This window comes from Camelina sativa, chromosome 7 (assembly GCF_030686135.1).
Source record: "Camelina sativa cultivar CO46 ecotype springtype chromosome 7, ASM3068613v1".
Taxonomy (NCBI): Eukaryota; Viridiplantae; Streptophyta; class Magnoliopsida; order Brassicales; family Brassicaceae; genus Camelina; species Camelina sativa.
Window position 1 is genome coordinate 6,473,749 of NC_141886.1, and position 20,993 is coordinate 6,494,741.

At 42.1% G+C, this 20,993-nt stretch overlaps 2 protein-coding genes and 3 pseudogenes across 6 annotated transcripts; 1 reads left to right on the top strand and 4 right to left on the bottom strand.

Annotated features, from left to right (window-relative positions):
• Positions 1 to 2,711: 2,711 nt before the first annotated feature.
• On the bottom strand, positions 2,712 to 3,956 carry LOC147940941 (uncharacterized). Its single transcript, XM_087458323.1, has 3 exons — positions 3,724 to 3,956; positions 3,473 to 3,621; positions 2,712 to 3,385 (listed from the first exon to the last, which is right to left on the bottom strand). The coding sequence occupies exons 1-3, from the start codon at positions 3,954 to 3,956 to the stop codon at positions 2,712 to 2,714; spliced, it is 1,056 nt and encodes a 351-aa protein (XP_087314449.1).
• A 52-nt stretch (positions 3,957 to 4,008) lies between these two features.
• On the bottom strand, positions 4,009 to 5,190 carry LOC104704363 (uncharacterized; annotated as a pseudogene).
• Positions 5,191 to 5,811: 621 nt separating this feature from the next.
• Positions 5,812 to 7,062, top strand: LOC104704364 (F-box/kelch-repeat protein At2g29830 pseudogene; annotated as a pseudogene).
• Positions 7,063 to 8,193: 1,131 nt separating this feature from the next.
• LOC104700512 (cell division cycle 20.2, cofactor of APC complex-like) lies at positions 8,194 to 10,221 on the bottom strand (annotated as a pseudogene). Its single transcript, XR_015561887.1, has 2 exons — positions 9,899 to 10,221; positions 8,194 to 9,618 (listed from the first exon to the last, which is right to left on the bottom strand). The product of XR_015561887.1 is annotated as a cell division cycle 20.2, cofactor of APC complex-like (transcript).
• A 65-nt stretch (positions 10,222 to 10,286) lies between these two features.
• Positions 10,287 to 20,852, bottom strand: LOC147940942 (uncharacterized). 4 transcript variants are annotated; one of them, XR_015561889.1, is made up of 3 exons: positions 20,503 to 20,824; positions 16,799 to 20,224; positions 10,287 to 16,644 (listed from the first exon to the last, which is right to left on the bottom strand). XR_015561889.1 is itself a non-coding variant. In XM_087458206.1 (3 exons), exons 1-3 carry the CDS (start codon positions 20,824 to 20,826, stop codon positions 19,767 to 19,769), a joined length of 519 nt encoding a protein of 172 aa, XP_087314332.1. In that variant the 5' UTR covers positions 20,827 to 20,852; the 3' UTR covers positions 19,629 to 19,766. The 4 variants fall into 4 exon arrangements, 1 of the variants encoding a protein (XP_087314332.1); XR_015561888.1 differs by having other exon boundaries at positions 16,799 to 20,220; positions 20,503 to 20,735; XR_015561890.1 differs by having other exon boundaries at positions 20,593 to 20,726.
• Between the last annotated feature and the right edge of the window lie 141 nt (positions 20,853 to 20,993).

Sequence of the window (20,993 nt, forward strand, 5' to 3'; positions counted from 1 at the left end):
GTGACGCTCCATCAGTGTTCAACTTCACCCACCCATCCCGCTGTGGTCTCCAACATATCATTTGTTCAACCGGATCGTACAAGTGGTTCCCTTCCTGTGTGGCCTTGTGCGCTAAAACCACCTCCTTTGCTAGTGTTTTGACAAACTTCACTTTATCTCTGCACTTGCTTACTTCACTAAAAATATGCCTGCATCTCCACTTCCAAGCCCACCATACCACAACAGCGAACAATGTTGCCCATGAATACTCTGTCTCATCATCTGTTAGTCCCAAATTACCATAGAGCCAGACAAAGATCGTGCTTGTAAAGAAAGCATCTCTGCGCTGAACTGGTAGAAGTTTAATCCACAGTCCTGCAATAGCCGGACAATCTCGCAAAACGTGCATAATGGTCTCATATCCCTGGTTACATACCTGACAGACACTCGTATCGCCCAAGTGTCGTCGAACTCTCTCCATATTTTTCATGATGACTTGATGGCTTACCAACCATAAAAAAGTATGAACCCTCTCAGGGGCTCTGACTTGCCAGATTCTCTGAAAAAAACTGGACATATTTGGACTTGGATCTGTAGTTCCTGTGAGCAAAGAGTGGGCAGATTTAACCGTAAACTGTCCATTCGAAGTGCCTCCCCAAGCAAGTCTATCTCGCGCACCTGTGACATTGTCAAGAACCACCGTTGACAAAACCAGCCGAGTCTCCAGTGAAACATATGGAGAGATAAAATTCCAATCCCACCCTTCACCATTCCGCCATACATCCTTCGCACATATCCCTTCGAAACCATTCGGAGGAGCCATTGTCACCTTCTTAATTAAAGGCTCATTTAGTACCCATTTATCTGTCCAAAAGCGAATGGTTCTACCATCCCCAATAACCCATCTGGTTCCGTTCACCACCACTTCTTTTAACCCGAGCACAATGCTTTTCTAGGTGGAAGAGCTTGGTCTCTTGGCAGACAACCAACACTGATCTTGAACTCCACCGACCTTATATTTATAGCATACCACCCGCGCCCATAAACTCGTGTGATCATGAAGAACCCGCCAGCCAACTTTAGCTAATAGAGCTTTATTCATGTCTTGAGATCTCCTAATACCAAGTCATCCCTTCTCCTTACGCTGACATACCTTATCCCAAGCGACGAGATGCAGTCTTCGTTTCTCCGGAGTGGAACCCCAGAGGAAAGATTGAGAGATTTTATCAAGCTCAATTATCGTTGATTTCGGTAAACTGATGGTGCTCATTGTATGCACTGGGATAGAGGATAGAACAGACTTGGTCAAAGTTAATCTCCCCGCAAAACTCAGAAAACTACCTCGCCAACCAGATAATCTTGAACTCACCCTACCAAGAACTTCACCAAAGGTTTCTTTGTTGATCCGTTTCTGAAGAATAGGCATGCCTAAGTATTTCCCCAAGTCTGTTGTACTTTGATTCCACTTTCATCACTGATCAACTTTCCCAATTCTCGTGAGACATTGCTAGAGAAAAAAATCTTCGACTTCTCCAAACTCACTTTTTGACCTGATGCCACACAAAACCTCTCCAAAACCCGACGGATAACTTTTATTTGGGTTACTGAAGCCTCCAAAAACAGGATCAAGTCGTCAGCAAAGCAAATGTGAGACAAGCTTGGACCACCCTGCGACAGGCGTATTGGTTTCCATTCTTTCGCTGCAACAAATTTATCCACCATTTGACAGAGCCGCTAAAGGCACAAGACAAAGAGATATGGAGAGAGGGAGTCTCCCTGACGAAGGCCACAAGCTGGTTTAAAAGCCTCTGTCTTCTCCCCGTTCCATAAGATCGTCATTGACGGATCCACTACGCATGTTAAGATCCATTGAACCCATTTTTCCTCAAAACCAGTTGCTCTAAACGTATCTTCGAGAAAATCCCACCGTATCCGGTCATAAGCTTTCTCAAGATCCAACTTTAAGAGCATCCACCCTTTCCTGCCTTGTTTCCTCCTCATTGAGTGCACCGCCTCTTGCAAAATAACAATGTTGTCAATGCTTAAACGGCCCGAAATAAAACTTGACTGCGCCGAGCCAATAAGATTGCCTATCACTTGCTTCAACCTCAAGACCATTGTCTTTGTTATGACTTTAAAAAGAACATTGCATAGACTGATTGGTCGAAATTGGTTAATACGCTCAGGCCGAGAGACTTTAGCAATAAGTACCACCAATGCATCATTTGTAGCCGGAGGCAGCTCCCCAGTCTCAAAGAATTGTAGAACAAACCGTATGACAAATTCACCCACTACTTCCCAACAATCTTGATAAAAAACAGGCTGATAATCATCAGGACCTGGAGCCTTAAACTTCCCCATGCTTCTGACTGCCTTTTCCACCTCCATTGGCACAAAAGGTCTTGCCAATTGCAATTTCTCATCTCTTTTCAGTGTCACAAAACCTTCCTTTTGCAACCGCTCCACCTCTTGCGGGACATCCATCAGTGAATAGAGTCGAGAATAATAGGACACCGCAAGCTGTTCCAACTCTGCTTGGCCCGAGATCTAGGTATTATCGTCATTTCGCAGCATATCAATCCGGTTTTGGCGTCTCCGTATCACCGTTGATGTATGAAAGTACTTGGTGTTGCGATCACCAAGAGTAACCCATTTTTCCGTGACTTCTAGAACCATAGTGTTTCCTCCTGAGCTAGGACCTCCTCAAATTGATGGATGAGCCCCTCCTCCTGCTACAACATATCATCCGTCGGAGATACATCCAGAACATCTTGCACAACTTTAATCTTACTCATCAAGTCTTCTTTCCTTCTTTGAATATCACCGAAGATTTCTTTATTCCACTTTCGAAACTTCACTCGTAATAGTTCTAAAGCTTCAGGCGTAGACACATTCACATTCCATGAGGCAGTAAGAAGTTCCTTGAAACCAGAATGCTTCAGCCAGGCTGCTTCAAACCTAAAAGGTCTCCGTAAAGGATTCAACACAACGTCCGGAAACAACTGGAGATATAAAGGGGCATGATCAGAGGACAGAAACGGCAAATGTCTGACACTCGCCTCTTGCCACTTCAGTCTCGCATGAGCACAAAACAACAGTATGTCTAAACGCTTGGCCACATAAGTCTCCGCCACTTTCCCACGTCTCCAAGTAAACCTGCTACCACTGAATCCCATATCTATCAGAGATAAAGAGTTAATCCATTCGCTAAATGCTAGTGAGTCTGGAGACAAACCACCATGCCCTCCTGTTCTCTCGTCAACACGCACAATTGTGTTAAAATCACCTCCAACTATAGTAGGACCATTCAAACGAGTTATCACTGAAGTCAACTGCTCCCACAACCCACTCCGACGACTCACTGACGGAGCCGCATAGACGAAAACAAAATTTAAAATCTCGGTACCTGAATTTAGTGTCGCAACAATGAACTGGTATACTGCTTCAACAATTTCCAGATCACCAATACCGGACCGCCAAAGTAATCAAAAACTTCCACTCTGGCCCACCGAGTCCACACGAAAGGAATGCTCGAATCCTAACCCCTGACAAATACGAGCTGCGCGATCACCACCCGCATGAGTTTCAAACAGAGCCAAGACATCCGTCTTAAATTTCTTCAACAAGTATCGTATTGCACGCCTGGAATTGGGTTTATTCGCCCCCCGACAGTTCCATAAGATGCAATTCATGTGGAATTGAAGAAAAAACCTCCAAACTACCGGGGTGTGCGGTCAACCCGACTCCGACTCCCCCGCCATACCACTCTTATCCTGCTGGACACTAACCCCAACCACCGTGGCATTATTCACCAAGAGTCCCGGTCCCGTGTGCAGTAATGGATCCTCCGGACTTACTTCTCTGGTCTCCTGGTGTCCACCGGGTCTCGCCATCTCCACCGTTTCAACTCGTAATCTCTTCCCGTTCGCCGATAAAGCTTCCTCACCCTTTGTTGGGCCAAACACCAAACCCTTCATGGGCCTGGACTGCGAACCTTTTCTAGTGTGCGGCCCATTAACCTCACCATTTTTAACACCCCCAGCCCACTTTGCCTTCTGACCGCGCTGGCCCTCCACTACCTTCCAGATATAGATTATGAGGAGCTGACTCATTTTCCTTATTCGTCGCATTGGACATGGTACCTTCCCGTATCTCAGTGGATCCCGTATCGGTGATCAGATTCTGGAAACGATTCGATGTTTGCAATCCCGGATTACCCGTAATATCCCGAAGATTACGTTCCAACACACCATCGAGAGAAATCACCACATTAGCTGTCTCCGCCGGTTTCCTGGCCGGAGGTCGTCTAGACTGGCTGACGGTAGTAAAGCCCTCCTCATGCGTCCCTGGAGGAGTTTGTCGTTGTTGCCGCGCATCTCCTACAGCTGACATCACTGGCTTGTCAGAAATATTGAGAGCCTCTTCTGTCTCCCTCGTCGGACAACTATGAACGAAATGCCCATAGAGTCCACATGATGAACAAATTCTATCCAACCCTTCATATGCAACAAAATATTGTTCCCCATTAATCAGAACCGTACCCTTCAAAGGTCTCGACAAGTTGACTTCAACACAAACCCTGGCAAATCGAGCCCGTGAGAAGTTCAGCGTTGTCGTATCCACTTTCAACGGTTTCCCTAGACTGGACGCAATACCCATAAGGATAGACTGATGATAAAATGACACCGGAATATTCAACAATCGCACCCAGACTGGCGTAGTTACGATTTCATCCTTCAATGGCTCAAAAGCCAGCGTCCAATTTTGCACCATCAAATAGTTACCAAAGACTCTCCATGGACCACCAGTAAGAGCCCCCATGTACTCATCCTCCTGTGTAAAGCGGACCATGAAGAATTGACGTGGGAGATCCATTACGTACATCTCCCCCTTTGGTTTCCACAACTCTCGTAGCTTGCGACTCAAGACTGCAATCGGAATTGGCCGTCCAAGCATCTTAACCACCATGCAATTCTTCCACAAACCATACATCACTTGCAGAACCTCGTCCCCAATCGTGATCTCAGGCTCACCATCCTCCCCATGTGGATATGCCACACGTAATCATGCTGATACGAAAGCATCATCCATGACACTCTCCGGCGTCCGCATACCTCCGACTGAACCGCCATTAACCCTATCCACCCACGATCTCATGTCATCCGGCGGCTCTCCCGGAGGACGCCCCTTCTCCCCGACGTCCAGCATTGTAGCATCCTGCACACCAGATCCCGCCGTCGCCCTAGGGTTCTCATCGCTCTCTATTTCTAAAGCATTGTGTCTTCTATTTTAGTAGAACCAAAAAAACACACAAAATTGTGAGAAACAGTACTCAGTGACGTTTGGCTTAATTTTTTTTTTCTTTTTTTTTTGCTATTTCTATTTTTCCATTGCTGAATTTATTTCTAAATAAAAATACCAAAAGAATTAGACACCAGTCTTACAAGAAAAAATTTAAAAAAAAAAAAAAAACAAAATGTGAGAAATAAAAACACCATTGCTAATATATATAGTTGAGAACAATAATAATAATAAGAGTGGATTTCTTTGACCGACTGTTTTCGGAGAAATTTTACATCGAAAAAATGTGAATATAAATTCAACAATTTGAAGTGCTTTGATTAATTAAGAAGAAGAAAAATGATTTAATTACAAATTATATTTTTTGGAATTTATAAAAAAAAAAAAAAAAAAAACTAAACGCCTGCATTGAGGGTATATATACCTAGTGAAATGACAATTTGGTTTCCTTAATATAAATACTATACACAACAACAAACATTATTTTAGAAAGAAAAAAAAAATTGAATTAGTCTCATCACTTCCAGTTAATTCGTTGCTGCTAACGTCACACGGCGATGGTTGTAATCTCTGAACTTTCCGGCGGCTCCAATGGCGGTGATCCAAACAAGAATCCTCAAGAAGAAGAAGAAGAAGTGAATGAAAACGAGAATCCTCAAGAAGTAGAAGTGAATCTTGCTCCTGTTCTTCAAGAACTTCCTAACGATGTCATGGAGATCATCATCGCACACGTGCCGAGATGTTATTACCTGATACTATATGACGTATGCATAGCCTTTCGTAAACTAATCGCTTCGCAACATCTCTTCGAAACTCGCTTGCGCCACCGCGTCACCGAACCGGTTCTTTATGCCTTGATCTCGGTCCCAGCACTTGATACCCGACGAAGCTGGTTCATTCTTCATCGTAGCAACTTGTCTTCACGATTCATCAGAATATATTCTTCATATCCTCCCATGTTTCCTGGATCTGCTGCCGTCACAATCGAAGACAAGATTTACGTAGTTGGTGGTTACGTCGGCATGATGCAACCCTTAACGGATGCGATTGTCATCGATTGCAGATTCAATACGTGGCGGTATCTCCCAAATATGCAAAGGGCTCGTTTCGATGCATCCGCCGGAGTGATCGACGGAAAGATTTACGTAATCGGTGGTCGCAAGAAACAAGATGATGACTGGATCGAAGTGTTCGATGTGGCGACTGAGGTTTGGGAAACTGTGCCTAGTCAATGCCCTAACGATGCTAGTGCGAACGGAATATTTGGTACGTCTGTGGTGATGCAGGGGAGAATCTTCATTTTGGATCATCGGAGTTGTTTTTCGTACGAACCAAGTCAAGGTCTATGGCAGTCATGGGGACTTGAAAGTCAACTTCAGAGAGTTTGGTGCCCATTTTCTTGTGCGGTTAAAGATCTGTTGTATTGCATTGATCTTAAGCTTTCTCTTGGATACCCAATAGTGATCTATTATCCGAATGAGTTGGTTTGGAGACCTCTCATGGGCGTATACGCTTCTCAATTACCTATGCACAGTTATCATCATTTGTCTAAGATGGTGAACTTTGGTGACAAGTTGTTGCTCTTGGGCGGCTATTACGGGAGGGTACAAGATATTCGTTGTGTAGAGATTGCGTTGGAAACACGTCAAGGAGGTCAGATTTGGGGGAATGTGAAATCGACCTCGCTTGTGTATACAGACGAGCTGCAGTCGGCTTACATTGAGCTTTGTCTAACTGTTACGGTTTGATGATTCAAATCGTGGTGCATGGTTTCTTGCAGTACTTTGCAGGTATGTTTCTGTGATGAAATATGATAGTTTCAGACATTTTCTTGAGCCTCAAGTCTTAGTTAAGCTTTCATAAACTTGCAGGTGAAGTGAAGGATCTTTCTATTACATCTACTGTTTGAGCAGCTTGTTGATACACTCATACACGGGAGCAAGTATGAACCAAACTATCAAAGTGACTCAGAAAGTGTGATCTGACACAATGGAGAGTAACTCGTCCTTCTTTATCTTTCTTCACAATGTGTAGAGTCGGCCACTGTTTTAGCCTTTATACCAAATAAAATACTACGAGACTGACTTGTTGGAATGCATCTCTATCTCGGGTTTTTTTTTCACTAACAGTGTCTCAAATACTTTCTATTTTGCTTTTGGTTTAGATATATAACTTTTTTTTTTGTAAGAAACCAGAGTAGTTTATACGCTCATGAAACGTAATCTGCTTCTACTAAATGAGCAATTTGAAATCTTGGTATAATGATGAAGATGAACACAGTGATTTAATTTACCGATGGTTATGATTTTAACAATAGAAGTAGAGAGTCCTGATGAAGGCTGAAGTTATAGATCATATATACAAAAAGAGAAGATAATATCGTCTGTATGATACTTTGCTATATATCAATTTAAAAATACTCACTGTGCTTCAAGTATATGAGAGCAATGTAAAAGCAAGACAAATCTGATTGTTAAACTGGCTGTAATCTTGCTTTCAAAACAACTGATCAAGACGATATAATCCTCTCACGGACATTTTGAAACTACATTGTTTGATCTTGGTACGATTGTGATTCTGGTTCACAAGGTCTAACAAATACAAAATTGACTGAGTTCTAGTAAATCAGTTAGTTCACCAAAACCTCCTCCAAGCTCAGTCTCTGTTCCACCAGCCGACTCTGTGTCTGCAGCAGCACCTTCAGGATCCTCTCAGCAATCTGCTGATGCTGCTGTTCCTACTGTTTCGTCTCCGTAGAAACCAATGTCAGTTCAACTGTGTTCTGAATTTTTGCTTCTGCTATTTAGTTAGCTTCCAATGTATCGAAAATTCTTGGTCAACTATTTGTTTGTGTTACATTATATGATGGAAGAGAATAGAATTGTTACAACAGTTGTTAACTTAATTTTTAAATGAACGCAAAATCAAAAAAAATCCATATAATGAGATATATACAAGCGTTACAGGTAGAAACAACAACTTAACATGTGACTACAATGTGCATAAACATTTCTTTTGTGCAGCAAAAATACAATTAGACAATGGCTTCACAACAACTTCAGCGAATACGGTTCAGATGAGAAAACGGCTCAGGTACTACTACTTTTTTTGGAGCAGCTTTTTTGGCAACCTCTGGTACTCCAAATACATTCCAAAACATCAGTCTCTCGTCTGCTGCTGCAGAAGCTACAGTACAACCATTCGGACTCAGGGCCGTATATAGAACAGGTGATGTGTGACCATTGAGCTCAGCCATTTTCACCATAGATGGGTACTTCCAAAGTGTAAGCTGGTTCTGAGTAAACCCATGTGAGCTAAGCAACTCTCTTTCCTTGTTGCTCCATAACAAAGAAGAAACTTGAGAGCCAGTTTCTACCGTGTTCAAGCAAGCTCCTGTCCTAGTATTCCAGAACTTGATTCTCCCATCTCTCTCACCGCCACCAGTTGCAAGCAAATTCGTTTGGAAAGGGCACCAAGCAAGAGCTTTAACTGCAGATGTGTGCTCTACAAGCCTGTGCAGCCACTGAGTACTACTAGAACGGTCCCATATATTAACCACATTGTCGTTGCCACCAGTTGCCAAGTGCTGTCCAGATCCTGACCACTTCAACCCACAAACTTCTAAAGTGTGACCCCTGTACGTTTTGACAACGTATGAACTAACCCGTACGTCGTTGTTGATGATCTTCCCATCCGTTCCTCCCGTTGTCAAGATGTGATCGTTCCATGCCAACGATCCTACTCTAGACTCGTGACCACTCTCCAACATTCTCACTCTACGACATTCAACACAGTCCCAAATCTGGACTTGACAGCTGTTAAGCCCAACAGCAAGATAACGACCATCTCCTGCCCAGTTGATACTTGTGACAGAGGTCCTTTATCTTCATCAACAGTGACAAGCTCAGTGACAGGTCCCTTAGAAGCATCCTAGAGACAAACAGTATGATGCAATGCAATGGCTAAAACGTTATCACTGCCCCAGTCAAGCAAGTTGAGATAAAAGTCATCGGCCAAGTCAGGAACATCCAACATTCTCTCGCAAGTCTTAGGGATGTGTCTAGGCGGCTTACGCTGCTGTTGGTAAAGCGAAGAAGAAGAAACAGAGCTGTGAAGAGTTGCCACTGGAGTTGGAGTTTGAGATTTGTTCCTAAAAGCAAGAATACGAGTGCGATTGAGATTCATGGCCTCAGCTAATCGTTTCTTATAAGCTTCTCTCGATGGTGAGCTTACCTTTGTTGCCTGATGATCATCGTTCCTGTTTGGTGGTTTTTCCATAAGCTGCGAGTAGGCAAAGTCAAAATCCATGGCTGATCTATTCGGAATGAATCTGTCAAGCTGCACACATAAAAAACAAAATCAATCAGTCCAATTCAATTCATCATCAAAACACGAAATTGATAATCAAAACACGAAATCAATCAATTGAAACCCTAAATCCTGAAGAACAGAACAAAGCCACAAAACACGAAATCAATTGATATTAAAGCAACGCAAGTTCAAAACCCTAAATCCCGAAGACATTAAAGCAAGGCAAGTTCAAAACCCTAAAATCCCGAAGAACAGAACAAAGCCCAAAAAAAAATCGAAAACCCTAATTTTTTTAGCCAAAACTTACGTTTTCTTTGGACGTATCTCTAGGGAGAAAGGATCGCTGAATTGGGCATCGAGCCATTGCCTTCAAGTAGGAGGAACCCATTATACAAAAAAATCACAAAAGAGAAACAAAAACAACGAGCGATTGGTTAAGGGGTTAGAAGAGAAGATCTAACAATAGAAACGAAACGAAACCCTAGTCGAAATAGTAAACTAAACGAATCCTGCAGAGAATGAAGCAAACGTTTAAGAAAAATTGGATTGGTAGAGAGAGAGAGAGCCAGAGAGAGGTGATTTGATGAGGACTGAGAAGAGAAGTGATTAAGACGGCAATCGCTATTTCTATACACCACCACCACTTTATAAAGCCTTTCTTTTTTATAATTAGTCGGTTATTTCCGGTTTATTGATTTGTTTTAATTTAATTGTGGTTTACTTCGGTTTACGTATCACTTGTTGTTGGTTTGATTCCCTCTGTTCGTTTCCCAGTCAGTCAGTCATCTTCGTCGTGTTCGAGAGAGAGACTGACGAAATCAAATTCAGGAAGGTTGAGAAAGAGAGAATACTGAGAGATCATGAATGAGGCTGATGGATGGGGAACGTTCTGATTTCCCAATCAATCATATGCGAGTCTTGTCTCGGTGACAATCCTTTACGTTCGAATGGTAAAACTCTTCAACTTCCAATCTCTCCTTTTTCTTCTTCATCCATTGTTTTGTTCCTACTCGTTTTATGATTTTTCTAAATGTTTCTCTGAGTGTTGGAGCTGCAATTTTAGTGATTTCTGATTTTAGGGTTTACGAAATTTCGGAGAAAAGTCAAAACCTTTTTGGCTACTTTGAATTGATGATATCTGTAAATTATGTTAAGATAACATTCGCGATCAATTCGATCTAATGATACCATTCGTATGCTTCAAAGAACAACGCCATACTACAAAAGGAACCGAGCACATGTTTGTAGTTTCTTCATCAGGGGAGACTGAACTGGAGAAGAGAAAGAAGGGAGTACGGACCTGAAGCTTGGTTAGATAAGACCAACATATCCGAGAGAAAGGAGGAAGTGAGATGCGGCTAGAGAAGCTCCTCAATGGAGGACCTACAACCAAGTGAGAGGCTGTGAGGGAGAAGAGAAAGCCGTGAAGAAGAAACGACAAAGAGAGAAAGACCAACATGTTGTTCAAAGCAAAGCTTGTTGGGTGAGGAAAGAAGAAGCCTACACAAGGAAAAGTGTTAGGCTGAAAGAAAAAAAAAAAATGAAAAAAAAAAAAAAAGAATAGCTATCTGAGACTAAGTCAGAGAAGAAGAGAAGGAAAAGGATGTGGTGACAAGAGCACCATCAGCTACCACAAACACTTTCACACCGTACCTTCAAGAGCATCCAAGAAGGCGAGGAGGTCTCTGGAAGAAGCTGTGGAGATAGTGCGGATGTGAAGACAGAGTTGTGGGGTGATTTCTTTTCTTGTTCTGACATGGTGAAGTGACGCTTGAAGACGCTTGTAGAGGTTGAGAATCCGTGTGGTTCCTAAACTGAAACAAGAAGAAGAAGAAGCCAAAGGTTAGAGAAAAACCGAAGTAAAGAGATGGAGCCTTCACAACAAAGAGACGTGTAAGGCAACGAGAAGCCTCGTCCAAAGAGGAGGGCGTGAACGAGGCAAGCGAGGCTGCAGCCATGGAAACAAAATCTCATGAGGTTAGAGTGCATAAAACCAGAGTTCAAAGATCAACAATACTCAAATTCAAAAAGAGATGGATTGAGAAAGAAGGTTGAGGCTGAGAACAAAACTATGAAGCATCAAACCAAAAAGGAGAATATGTGGCTGAAGTTGAAATGAGAGAGGTATGCTTAAGTTTGGAAACGTTTTTGATTACTCAAGTTGTGTTGGAGATTCTGGAAAAAACAAATAGACCGAGGTTAGAGAAAAGCTTTAGGTGATGGTGAAAAGAACCAAACAGACTAAAGTCAACCAAAGTGATGGTTTAGAGAATGGAAATGCACAACTTGGTGATCAAAGAAGACTCAAAGTAAAGAAAGGGAGAATGCATACCTGAGGTTGAGTGAACGGCGCAAGCTGTTGGAGAAGCAGAGATCAAAGTAAAACCAGAAGGAGGATGCTCACATAAGAGTGAAAGGGAGCAACAAACTGGTTAGAAAGAGAAAGATCAAAGCTTAAACGAAACAGAAGAACAAAGGAGGCTTACCTAAGAGAGGGAGCTGAAGACGTGAACAAGAGTCTGAACAAGAGTCACGCACAAGATGGTGATATCGAAGAGGACACCAAACAAAACAAGAGAAAGCTCACCTTAACGAGAGCTAGTGCTGATTGTAGAAGCACTGAGGAGAAGCTCATGGAAGAGCTTGAAGGAGAGACTTGCATGTTACAGAGATGAAGCCACAAAGCTGACTGACCTGCAAGTGAAACAAATTGGTCAAGTAATTGATCAAAGAGAAACATGGAGAGAAAGCGAAGGAAAACTGTCAAGAGGTGACAAAGAAATTCGCAAGAGAAAAGCTGGATCAATAAAGATTCAGATGAAGAGGGAGATTTAAAGAGCTAGCTACCTGCAAATGAGCTATGTCGACATAGTAACAGAGAATTCATAAAAGATGGTGATGTCGGGCAAGAAGCTAAAGCTAGAAAAGAAACAAGGGTGAGGTGAGTTACCTGACTTTGGAGTCCATGAAGAAGAACCGAGATGGTGACGGTTCAACTCACCAGAAGAGACTGACGTGAAGCATCAGCTCCATTGAAGAGGGAGACAATAGTGATTCTGCTGCAGAGCACCTGCAGAAGTCCATGGAGAATAAGAGCAAGAGAGAGATCAGAGACAGCAATACAACACAATAATCTGCAGGGAAAAGAGTCTTAGTTTTTCAATTGGGTTCAAGCACAATCGATTGAGGAAAGTCGAAACCGAAATCAAAAACCGAGAGAAAGTGATGATTCTGAAGCAAATTGAAAAGCTTGTGAAGATTGAAGCAATGAGGGAGCAAGAGAACTCACTATTGGATTGTGCCAATGTCGCAAATGGATTTCCACAAGGATTGATGCGTGAAGGTTCAGTGCAAGAGGGAGTGAGTGAACTTAACAGTGAACCTTGCTGATGTCGTGAAAAGAAATTCATCCGGAGAGGAGGCGGATTCACGGGCGAAGAACAAGGAGCATGGGATTCAAAATCTCAACTTTTGGATTTTGGGGATTAACCAAATGAATCAAGAGGGAGTGTTGGAAGTTGATTAATTGGTTAATCCTGCAAGTGGAGTAAACAAAGAGAAGAGTAAGAAGAGGATGAAGAGAAGAAGAAGCAAAGCGGACAAGAAGAAGAAAGTGTCGTGACAGCGAAGGAGAAGAGTCAACGACAAGGAAGAAGAAGTTGGACTTGTGTGTTTTGTAATAAGGTGTTTGGGCCATAAGTGAATTAAGCCCAATGTATTAAGTGGGTTTGCTTGTTTGCATAGTAATTAGGTTAAGAGGAAGAAGTAGTATAAAAGAGATGTAATGTTGTTAGTGAACATTATCCAAGATATTATCAATGTAGAAGGTTAAGCATAAACGCTTCTTGGATCCTTTCTCTCTACACCAACGAAAGTGAATCAAAGAGAGTGAAAGAGAGAAAGTAAGAGTCCAAACCTTTGTGAGTAAAACAGAGGTCAGAAGTTAGAATTCCAACATGGTATCAGAGCTACAAGATCTCTGGAGCCTGCATCAAGAAGATAAGATGAGACCGAGAGGGAGAAGAAGTTAGTCAAGGAAAGACTGAACTGGAGAAGAGAAAGAAGGGAGTACGGACCTGGAGCTTGGTTAGATAAGACCAACATATCCGAGAGAAAGGAGGAAGTGAGATGCGGCTAGAGAAGCTCCTCAATGGAGGACCTACAACCAAGTGAGAGGCTGTGAGGGAGAAGAGAAAGCCGTGAAGAAGAAACGGCAAAGAGAGAAAGACCAACATGTTGTTCAAAGCAAAGCTTGTTGGGTGAGGAAAGAAGAAGCCTACACAAGGAAAAGTGTTAGGCTGAAAGAAGAAAAAAAAAATGAAAAAAAAAAAAAAAGAATAGCTATCTGAGACTAAGTCAGAGAAGAAGAGAAGGAAAAGGATGTGGTGACAAGAGCACCATCAGCTACCACAAACACTTTCACACCGTACCTTCAAGAGCATCCAAGAAGGCGAGGAGGTCTCTGGAAGAAGCTGTGGAGATAGTGCGGATGTGAAGACAGAGTTGTGGGGTGATTTCTTTTCTTGTTCTGACATGGTGAAGTGACGCTTGAAGACGCTTGTAGAGGTTGAGAATCCGTGTGGTTCCTAAACTGAAACAAGAAGAAGAAGAAGCCAAAGGTTAGAGAAAAACCGAAGTAAAGAGATGGAGCCTTCACAACAAAGAGACGTGTAAGGCAACGAGAAGCCTCGTCCAAAGAGGAGGGCGTGAACGAGGAAAGCGAGGCTGCAGCCATGGAAACAAAATCTCATGAGGTTAGAGTGCATAAAACCAGAGTTCAAAGATCAACAATACTCAAATTCAAAAAGAGATGGATTGAGAAAGAAGGTTGAGGCTGAGAACAAAACTATGAAGCATCAAACCAAAAAGGAGAATATGTGGCTGAAGTTGAAATGAGAGAGGTATGCTTAAGTTTGGAAACGTTTTTGATTACTCAAGTTGTGTTGGAGATTCTGGAAAAAACAAATAGACCGAGGTTAGAGAAAAGCTTTAGGTGATGGTGAAAAGAACCAAACAGACTAAAGTCAACCAAAGTGATGGTTTAGAGAATGGAAATGCACAACTTGGTGATCAAAGAAGACTCAAAGTAAAGAAAGGGAGAATGCATACCTGAGGTTGAGTGAACGGCGCAAGCTGTTGGAGAAGCAGAGATCAAAGTAAAATGAGAAGGAGGATGCTCACATAAGAGTGAAAGGGAGCAACAAACTGGTTAGAAAGAGAAAGATCAAAGCTTAAACGAAACAGAAGAACAAAGGAGGCTTACCTAAGAGAGGGAGCTGAAGACGTGAACAAGAGTCTGAACAAGAGTCACGCACAAGATGGTGATATCGAAGAGGACACCAAACAAAACAAGAGAAAGCTCACCTTAACGAGAGCTAGTGCTGATTGTAGAAGCACTGAGGAGAAGCTCATGGAAGAGCTTGAAGGAGAGACTTGCATGTTACAGAGATGAAGCCACAAAGCTGACTGACCTGCAAGTGAAACAAATTGGTCAAGTAATTGATCAAAGAGAAACATGGAGAGAAAGCGAAGGAAAACTGTCAAGAGGTGACAAAGAAATTCGCAAGAGAAAAGCTGGATCAATAAAGATTCAGATGAAGAGGGAGATTTAAAGAGCTAGCTACCTGCAAATGAGCTATGTCGACATAGTAACAGAGAATTCATAAAAGATGGTGATGTCGGGCAAGAAGCTAAAGCTAGAAAAGAAACAAGGGTGAGGTGAGTTACCTGACTTTGGAGTCCATGAAGAAGAACCGAGATGGTGACGGTTCAACTCACCAGAAGAGACTGACGTGAAGCATCAGCTCCATTGAAGAGGGAGACAATAGTGATTCTGCTGCAGAGCACCTGCAGAAGTCCATGGAGAATAAGAGCAAGAGAGAGATCAGAGACAGCAATACAACACAATAATCTGCAGGGAAAAGAGTCTTAGTTTTTCAATTGGGTTCAAGCACAATCGATTGAGGAAAGTCGAAACCGAAATCAAAAACCGAGAGAAAGTGATGATTCTGAAGCAAATTGAAAAGCTTGTGAAGATTGAAGCAATGAGGGAGCAAGAGAACTCACTATTGGATTGTGCCAATGTCGCAAATGGATTTCCACAAGGATTGATGCGTGAAGGTTCAGTGCAAGAGGGAGTGAGTGAACTTAACAGTGAACCTTGCTGATGTCGTGAAAAGAAATTCATCCGGAGAGGAGGCGGATTCACGGGCGAAGAACAAGGAGCATGGGATTCAAAATCTCAACTTTTGGATTTTGGGGATTAACCAAATGAATCAAGAGGGAGTGTTGGAAGTTGATTAATTGGTTAATCCTGCAAGTGGAGTAAACAAAGAGAAGAGTAAGAAGAGGATGAAGAGAAGAAGAAGCAAAGCGGACAAGAAGAAGAAAGTGTCGTGACAGCGAAGGAGAAGAGTCAACGACAAGGAAGAAGAAGTTGGACTTGTGTGTTTTGTAATAAGGTGTTTGGGCCATAAGTGAATTAAGCCCAATGTATTAAGTGGGTTTGCTTGTTTGCATAGTAATTAGGTTAAGAGGAAGAAGTAGTATAAAAGAGATGTAATGTTGTTAGTGAACATTATCCAAGATATTATCAATGTAGAAGGTTAAGCATAAACGCTTCTTGGATCCTTTCTCTCTACACCAACGAAAGTGAATCAAAGAGAGTGAAAGAGAGAAAGTAAGAGTCCAAACCTTTGTGAGTAAAACAGAGGTCAGAAGTTAGAATTCCAACATGGTATCAGAGCTACAAGATCTCTGGAGCCTGCATCAAGAAGATAAGATGAGACCGAGAGGGAGAAGAAGTTAGTCAAGGAAAGACTGAACTGGAGAAGAGAAAGAAGGGAGTACGGACCTGGAGCTTGGTTAGATAAGACCAACATATCCGAGAGAAAGGAGGAAGTGAGATGCGGCTAGAGAAGCTCCTCAATGGAGGACCTACAACCAAGTGAGAGGCTGTGAGGGAGAAGAGAAAGCCGTGAAGAAGAAACGGCAAAGAGAGAAAGACCAACATGTTGTTCAAAGCAAAGCTTGTTGGGTGAGGAAAGAAGAAGCCTACACAAGGAAAAGTGTTAGGCTGAAAGAAGAAAAAAAAAATGAAAAAAAAAAAAAAAGAATAGCTATCTGAGACTAAGTCAGAGAAGAAGAGAAGGAAAAGGATGTGGTGACAAGAGCACCATCAGCTACCACAAACACTTTCACACCGTACCTTCAAGAGCATCCAAGAAGGCGAGGAGGTCTCTGGAAGAAGCTGTGGAGATAGTGCGGATGTGAAGACAGAGTTGTGGGGTGATTTCTTTTCTTGTTCTGACATGGTGAAGTGACGCTTGAAGACGCTTGTAGAGGTTGAGAATCCGTGTGGTTCCTAAACTGAAACAAGAAGAAGAAGAAGCCAAAGGTTAGAGAAAAACCGAAGTAAAGAGATGGAGCCTTCACAACAAAGAGACGTGTAAGGCAACGAGAAGCCTCGTCCAAAGAGGAGGGCGTGAACGAGGAAAGCGAGGCTGCAGCCATGGAAACAAAATCTCATGAGGTTAGAGTGCATAAAACCAGAGTTCAAAGATCAACAATACTCAAATTCAAAAAGAGATGGATTGAGAAAGAAGGTTGAGGCTGAGAACAAAACTATGAAGCATCAAACCAAAAAGGAGAATATGTGGCTGAAGTTGAAATGAGAGAGGTATGCTTAAGTTTGGAAACGTTTTTGATTACTCAAGTTGTGTTGGAGATTCTGGAAAAAACAAATAGACCGAGGTTAGAGAAAAGCTTTAGGTGATGGTGAAAAGAACCAAACAGACTAAAGTCAACCAAAGTGATGGTTTAGAGAATGGAAATGCACAACTTGGTGATCAAAGAAGACTCAAAGTAAAGAAAGGGAGAATGCATACCTGAGGTTGAGTGAACGGCGCAAGCTGTTGGAGAAGCAGAGATCAAAGTAAAATGAGAAGGAGGATGCTCACATAAGAGTGAAAGGGAGCAACAAACTGGTTAGAAAGAGAAAGATCAAAGCTTAAACGAAACAGAAGAACAAAGGAGGCTTACCTAAGAGAGGGAGCTGAAGACGTGAACAAGAGTCTGAACAAGAGTCACGCACAAGATGGTGATATCGAAGAGGACACCAAACAAAACAAGAGAAAGCTCACCTTAACGAGAGCTAGTGCTGATTGTAGAAGCACTGAGGAGAAGCTCATGGAAGAGCTTGAAGGAGAGACTTGCATGTTACATAGATGAAGCCACAAAGCTGACTGACCTGCAAGTGAAACAAATTGGTCAAGTAATTGATCAAAGAGAAACATGGAGAGAAAGCGAAGGAAAACTGTCAAGAGGTGACAAAGAAATTCGCAAGAGAAAAGCTGGATCAATAAAGATTCAGATGAAGAGGGAGATTTAAAGAGCTAGCTACCTGCAAATGAGCTATGTCGACATAGTAACAGAGAATTCATAAAAGATGGTGATGTCGGGCAAGAAGCTAAAGCTAGAAAAGAAACAAGGGTGAGGTGAGTTACCTGACTTTGGAGTCCATGAAGAAGAACCGAGATGGTGACGGTTCAACTCACCAGAAGAGACTGACGTGAAGCATCAGCTCCATTGAAGAGGGAGACAATAGTGATTCTGCTGCAGAGCACCTGCAGAAGTCCATGGAGAATAAGAGCAAGAGAGAGATCAGAGACAGCAATACAACACAATAATCTGCAGGGAAAAGAGTCTTAGTTTTTCAATTGGGTTCAAGCACAATCGATTGAGGAAAGTCGAAACCGAAATCAAAAACCGAGAGAAAGTGATGATTCTGAAGCAAATTGAAAAGCTTGTGAAGATTGAAGCAATGAGGGAGCAAGAGAACTCACTATTGGATTGTGCCAATGTCGCAAATGGATTTCCACAAGGATTGATGCGTGAAGGTTCAGTGCAAGAGGGAGTGAGTGAACTTAACAGTGAACCTTGCTGATGTCGTGAAAAGAAATTCATCCGGAGAGGAGGCGGATTCACGGGCGAAGAACAAGGAGCATGGGATTCAAAATCTCAACTTTTGGATTTTGGGGATTAACCAAATGAATCAAGAGGGAGTGTTGGAAGTTGATTAATTGGTTAATCCTGCAAGTGGAGTAAACAAAGAGAAGAGTAAGAAGAGGATGAAGAGAAGAAGAAGCAAAGCGGACAAGAAGAAGAAAGTGTCGTGACAGCGAAGGAGAAGAGTCAACGACAAGGAAGAAGAAGTTGGACTTGTGTGTTTTGTAATAAGGTGTTTGGGCCATAAGTGAATTAAGCCCAATGTATTAAGTGGGTTTGCTTGTTTGCATAGTAATTAGGTTAAGAGGAAGAAGTAGTATAAAAGAGATGTAATGTTGTAAGTGAACATTATCCAAGATATTATCAATGTAGAAGGTTAAGCATAAACGCTTCTTGGATCCTTTCTCTCTACACCAACGAAAGTGAATCAAAGAGAGTGAAAGAGAGAAAGTAAGAGTCCAAACCTTTGTGAGTAAAACAGAGGTCAGAAGTTAGAATTCCAACAAGGATACATGCAACCACCTTACCAGCAGTATCCTCCTTACCACCATAGCCCGCCACAACAAGCTCCTCATCCTTATCCGCAACAACCAAGTCCCGTTTCAAGGCCTAATCCCCCTCCTCCAAGCTCAGTCTCTGTTCCACCATCTGACTCTGTGTCTGCAGTACCTTCAGGATCCTCTCAGCAATCTGCTGATGTTGTTGTTCCTACTGGTTCGTCTCAATAGAAACCACTGTCAGTTCAACAGCGTTCTGAATTTTTTGCTTCTGCTATTTACAATATAGTTAGCTTCCAATGTATCAAAAATTCTTGGTCAACTATTTGTTTGCGTTACATTATATGATGGAAGAGAATAGAGTTGTTAACTGTGTATAGTTTTTATAACTTAATGTTTACTATAAAGCCAAGCTGAAACCATAGATAACAGTTTCTCTCTTGGACCTTCTTCTAATACCTACCTAAATCACAGCTTTTGATTTTGGATTGATGAGAGAGAATTTACCATTATGATCATCACAAAAATATCAAATTTATCGAATGGTGGTTCGGTCTCATCTTTATAAAGCTATTTACAGAGGTTTAAGATTACACAAAACAGAAAACAGACATAACGGTGAAAGAAACATAACCCTATCAATGAAAACAGATATAACAGTAAGATTCGACCTCAGAGTTTACTAGCTTGCCTGCCAAACAAAGAATGACGACCTTCTGCTATAACCTCACCGGTCCTCTGGTTTCTCACAACAACAAGTGTTCCTTTATAACGTCCTCTCTCGCCTAACAATCTCGACGTTACCTCCAACTGCTCCTGAAAGTATATCGTTTCCATTTCAAAATCATATCTCTCTCTGTCTCTCTCTCTCTCTCTCTCTCTCTCTCTCTCTCTCTCTCTCTCTCTCTCTCTCTATCCCATTTCTATGACACTCTTCAGCAGTGGTCAAATAAACAAAAAAAAAAAGGGAGTTGAGGAGAGATACACCGAGCTTAGCTTTAGAAAGGAATGCAATAGACATGTCCACAGAAACACAAGGAGGTAAGCCTTCGATTTGTACAACCGCTCCACCAACTTCATCCACAAGATTCGCAATCGCACCATTAGCTAGATTCCTGTCTCTATCCTGCCTTCATCAGAACTTATAAGTTGATCAAAGGGAAAACAATAATTGAGTTTCTCTGCCAAAATACAAACAACAATTTACAGGTCCTTGATTATGCACAAATCTCTAGGAACTACACCAATGGCTCAGTGGAGAAACAAACCAATTCGGATCATCATACACTACTTGTAAAGAGTATAATAAACCAAATTCTCATCTTACAGCCTCAAATAATCCAATTCCTAAAAACCCTATGACGCTGCTACTTGTCACTGAATCTTACGAAGAGGAAGACGAACGAACCGTCAAACGGAGAGGGACCTTGAAGGAGCAGGAAATGAAACCCTATGACGCTAATACTTCTCATTGAATCTTACGAAGAGGAAGACGAACCGTCAAACGAAGAGGAACCTTGAAGGAGCAGGAAACGAGACCCGGGTCGACCCGGTTGATTCGGATACCTCTGAGACTAAAAACCTCGTAGAAGCTTCTTCCTTCCCGTGAAAACTCTTCTTTCAGTCCCAGTCGCTTTGCCTCGCCGCCGTCTTCTTCTACCTCATCGCTCAGTTGCAAATACTCGAGAATTTTTTTCTCCATTATCATCAATTCATCCTCCTCTATTCTCATTTCTTCCTATTTTTTTTTTCCTTTTTTAGGATAAAATAAACAAAAGAAATTGTTCAAGTTCTTCAGAAACTATACTTTTGTTTGGGCCTTATAAGGCCCTAATTTTGAAAATCGCTTATTCGACGTATTAGGCCTCATTTTACAATCGTCTGTACGACGTCGTTGCG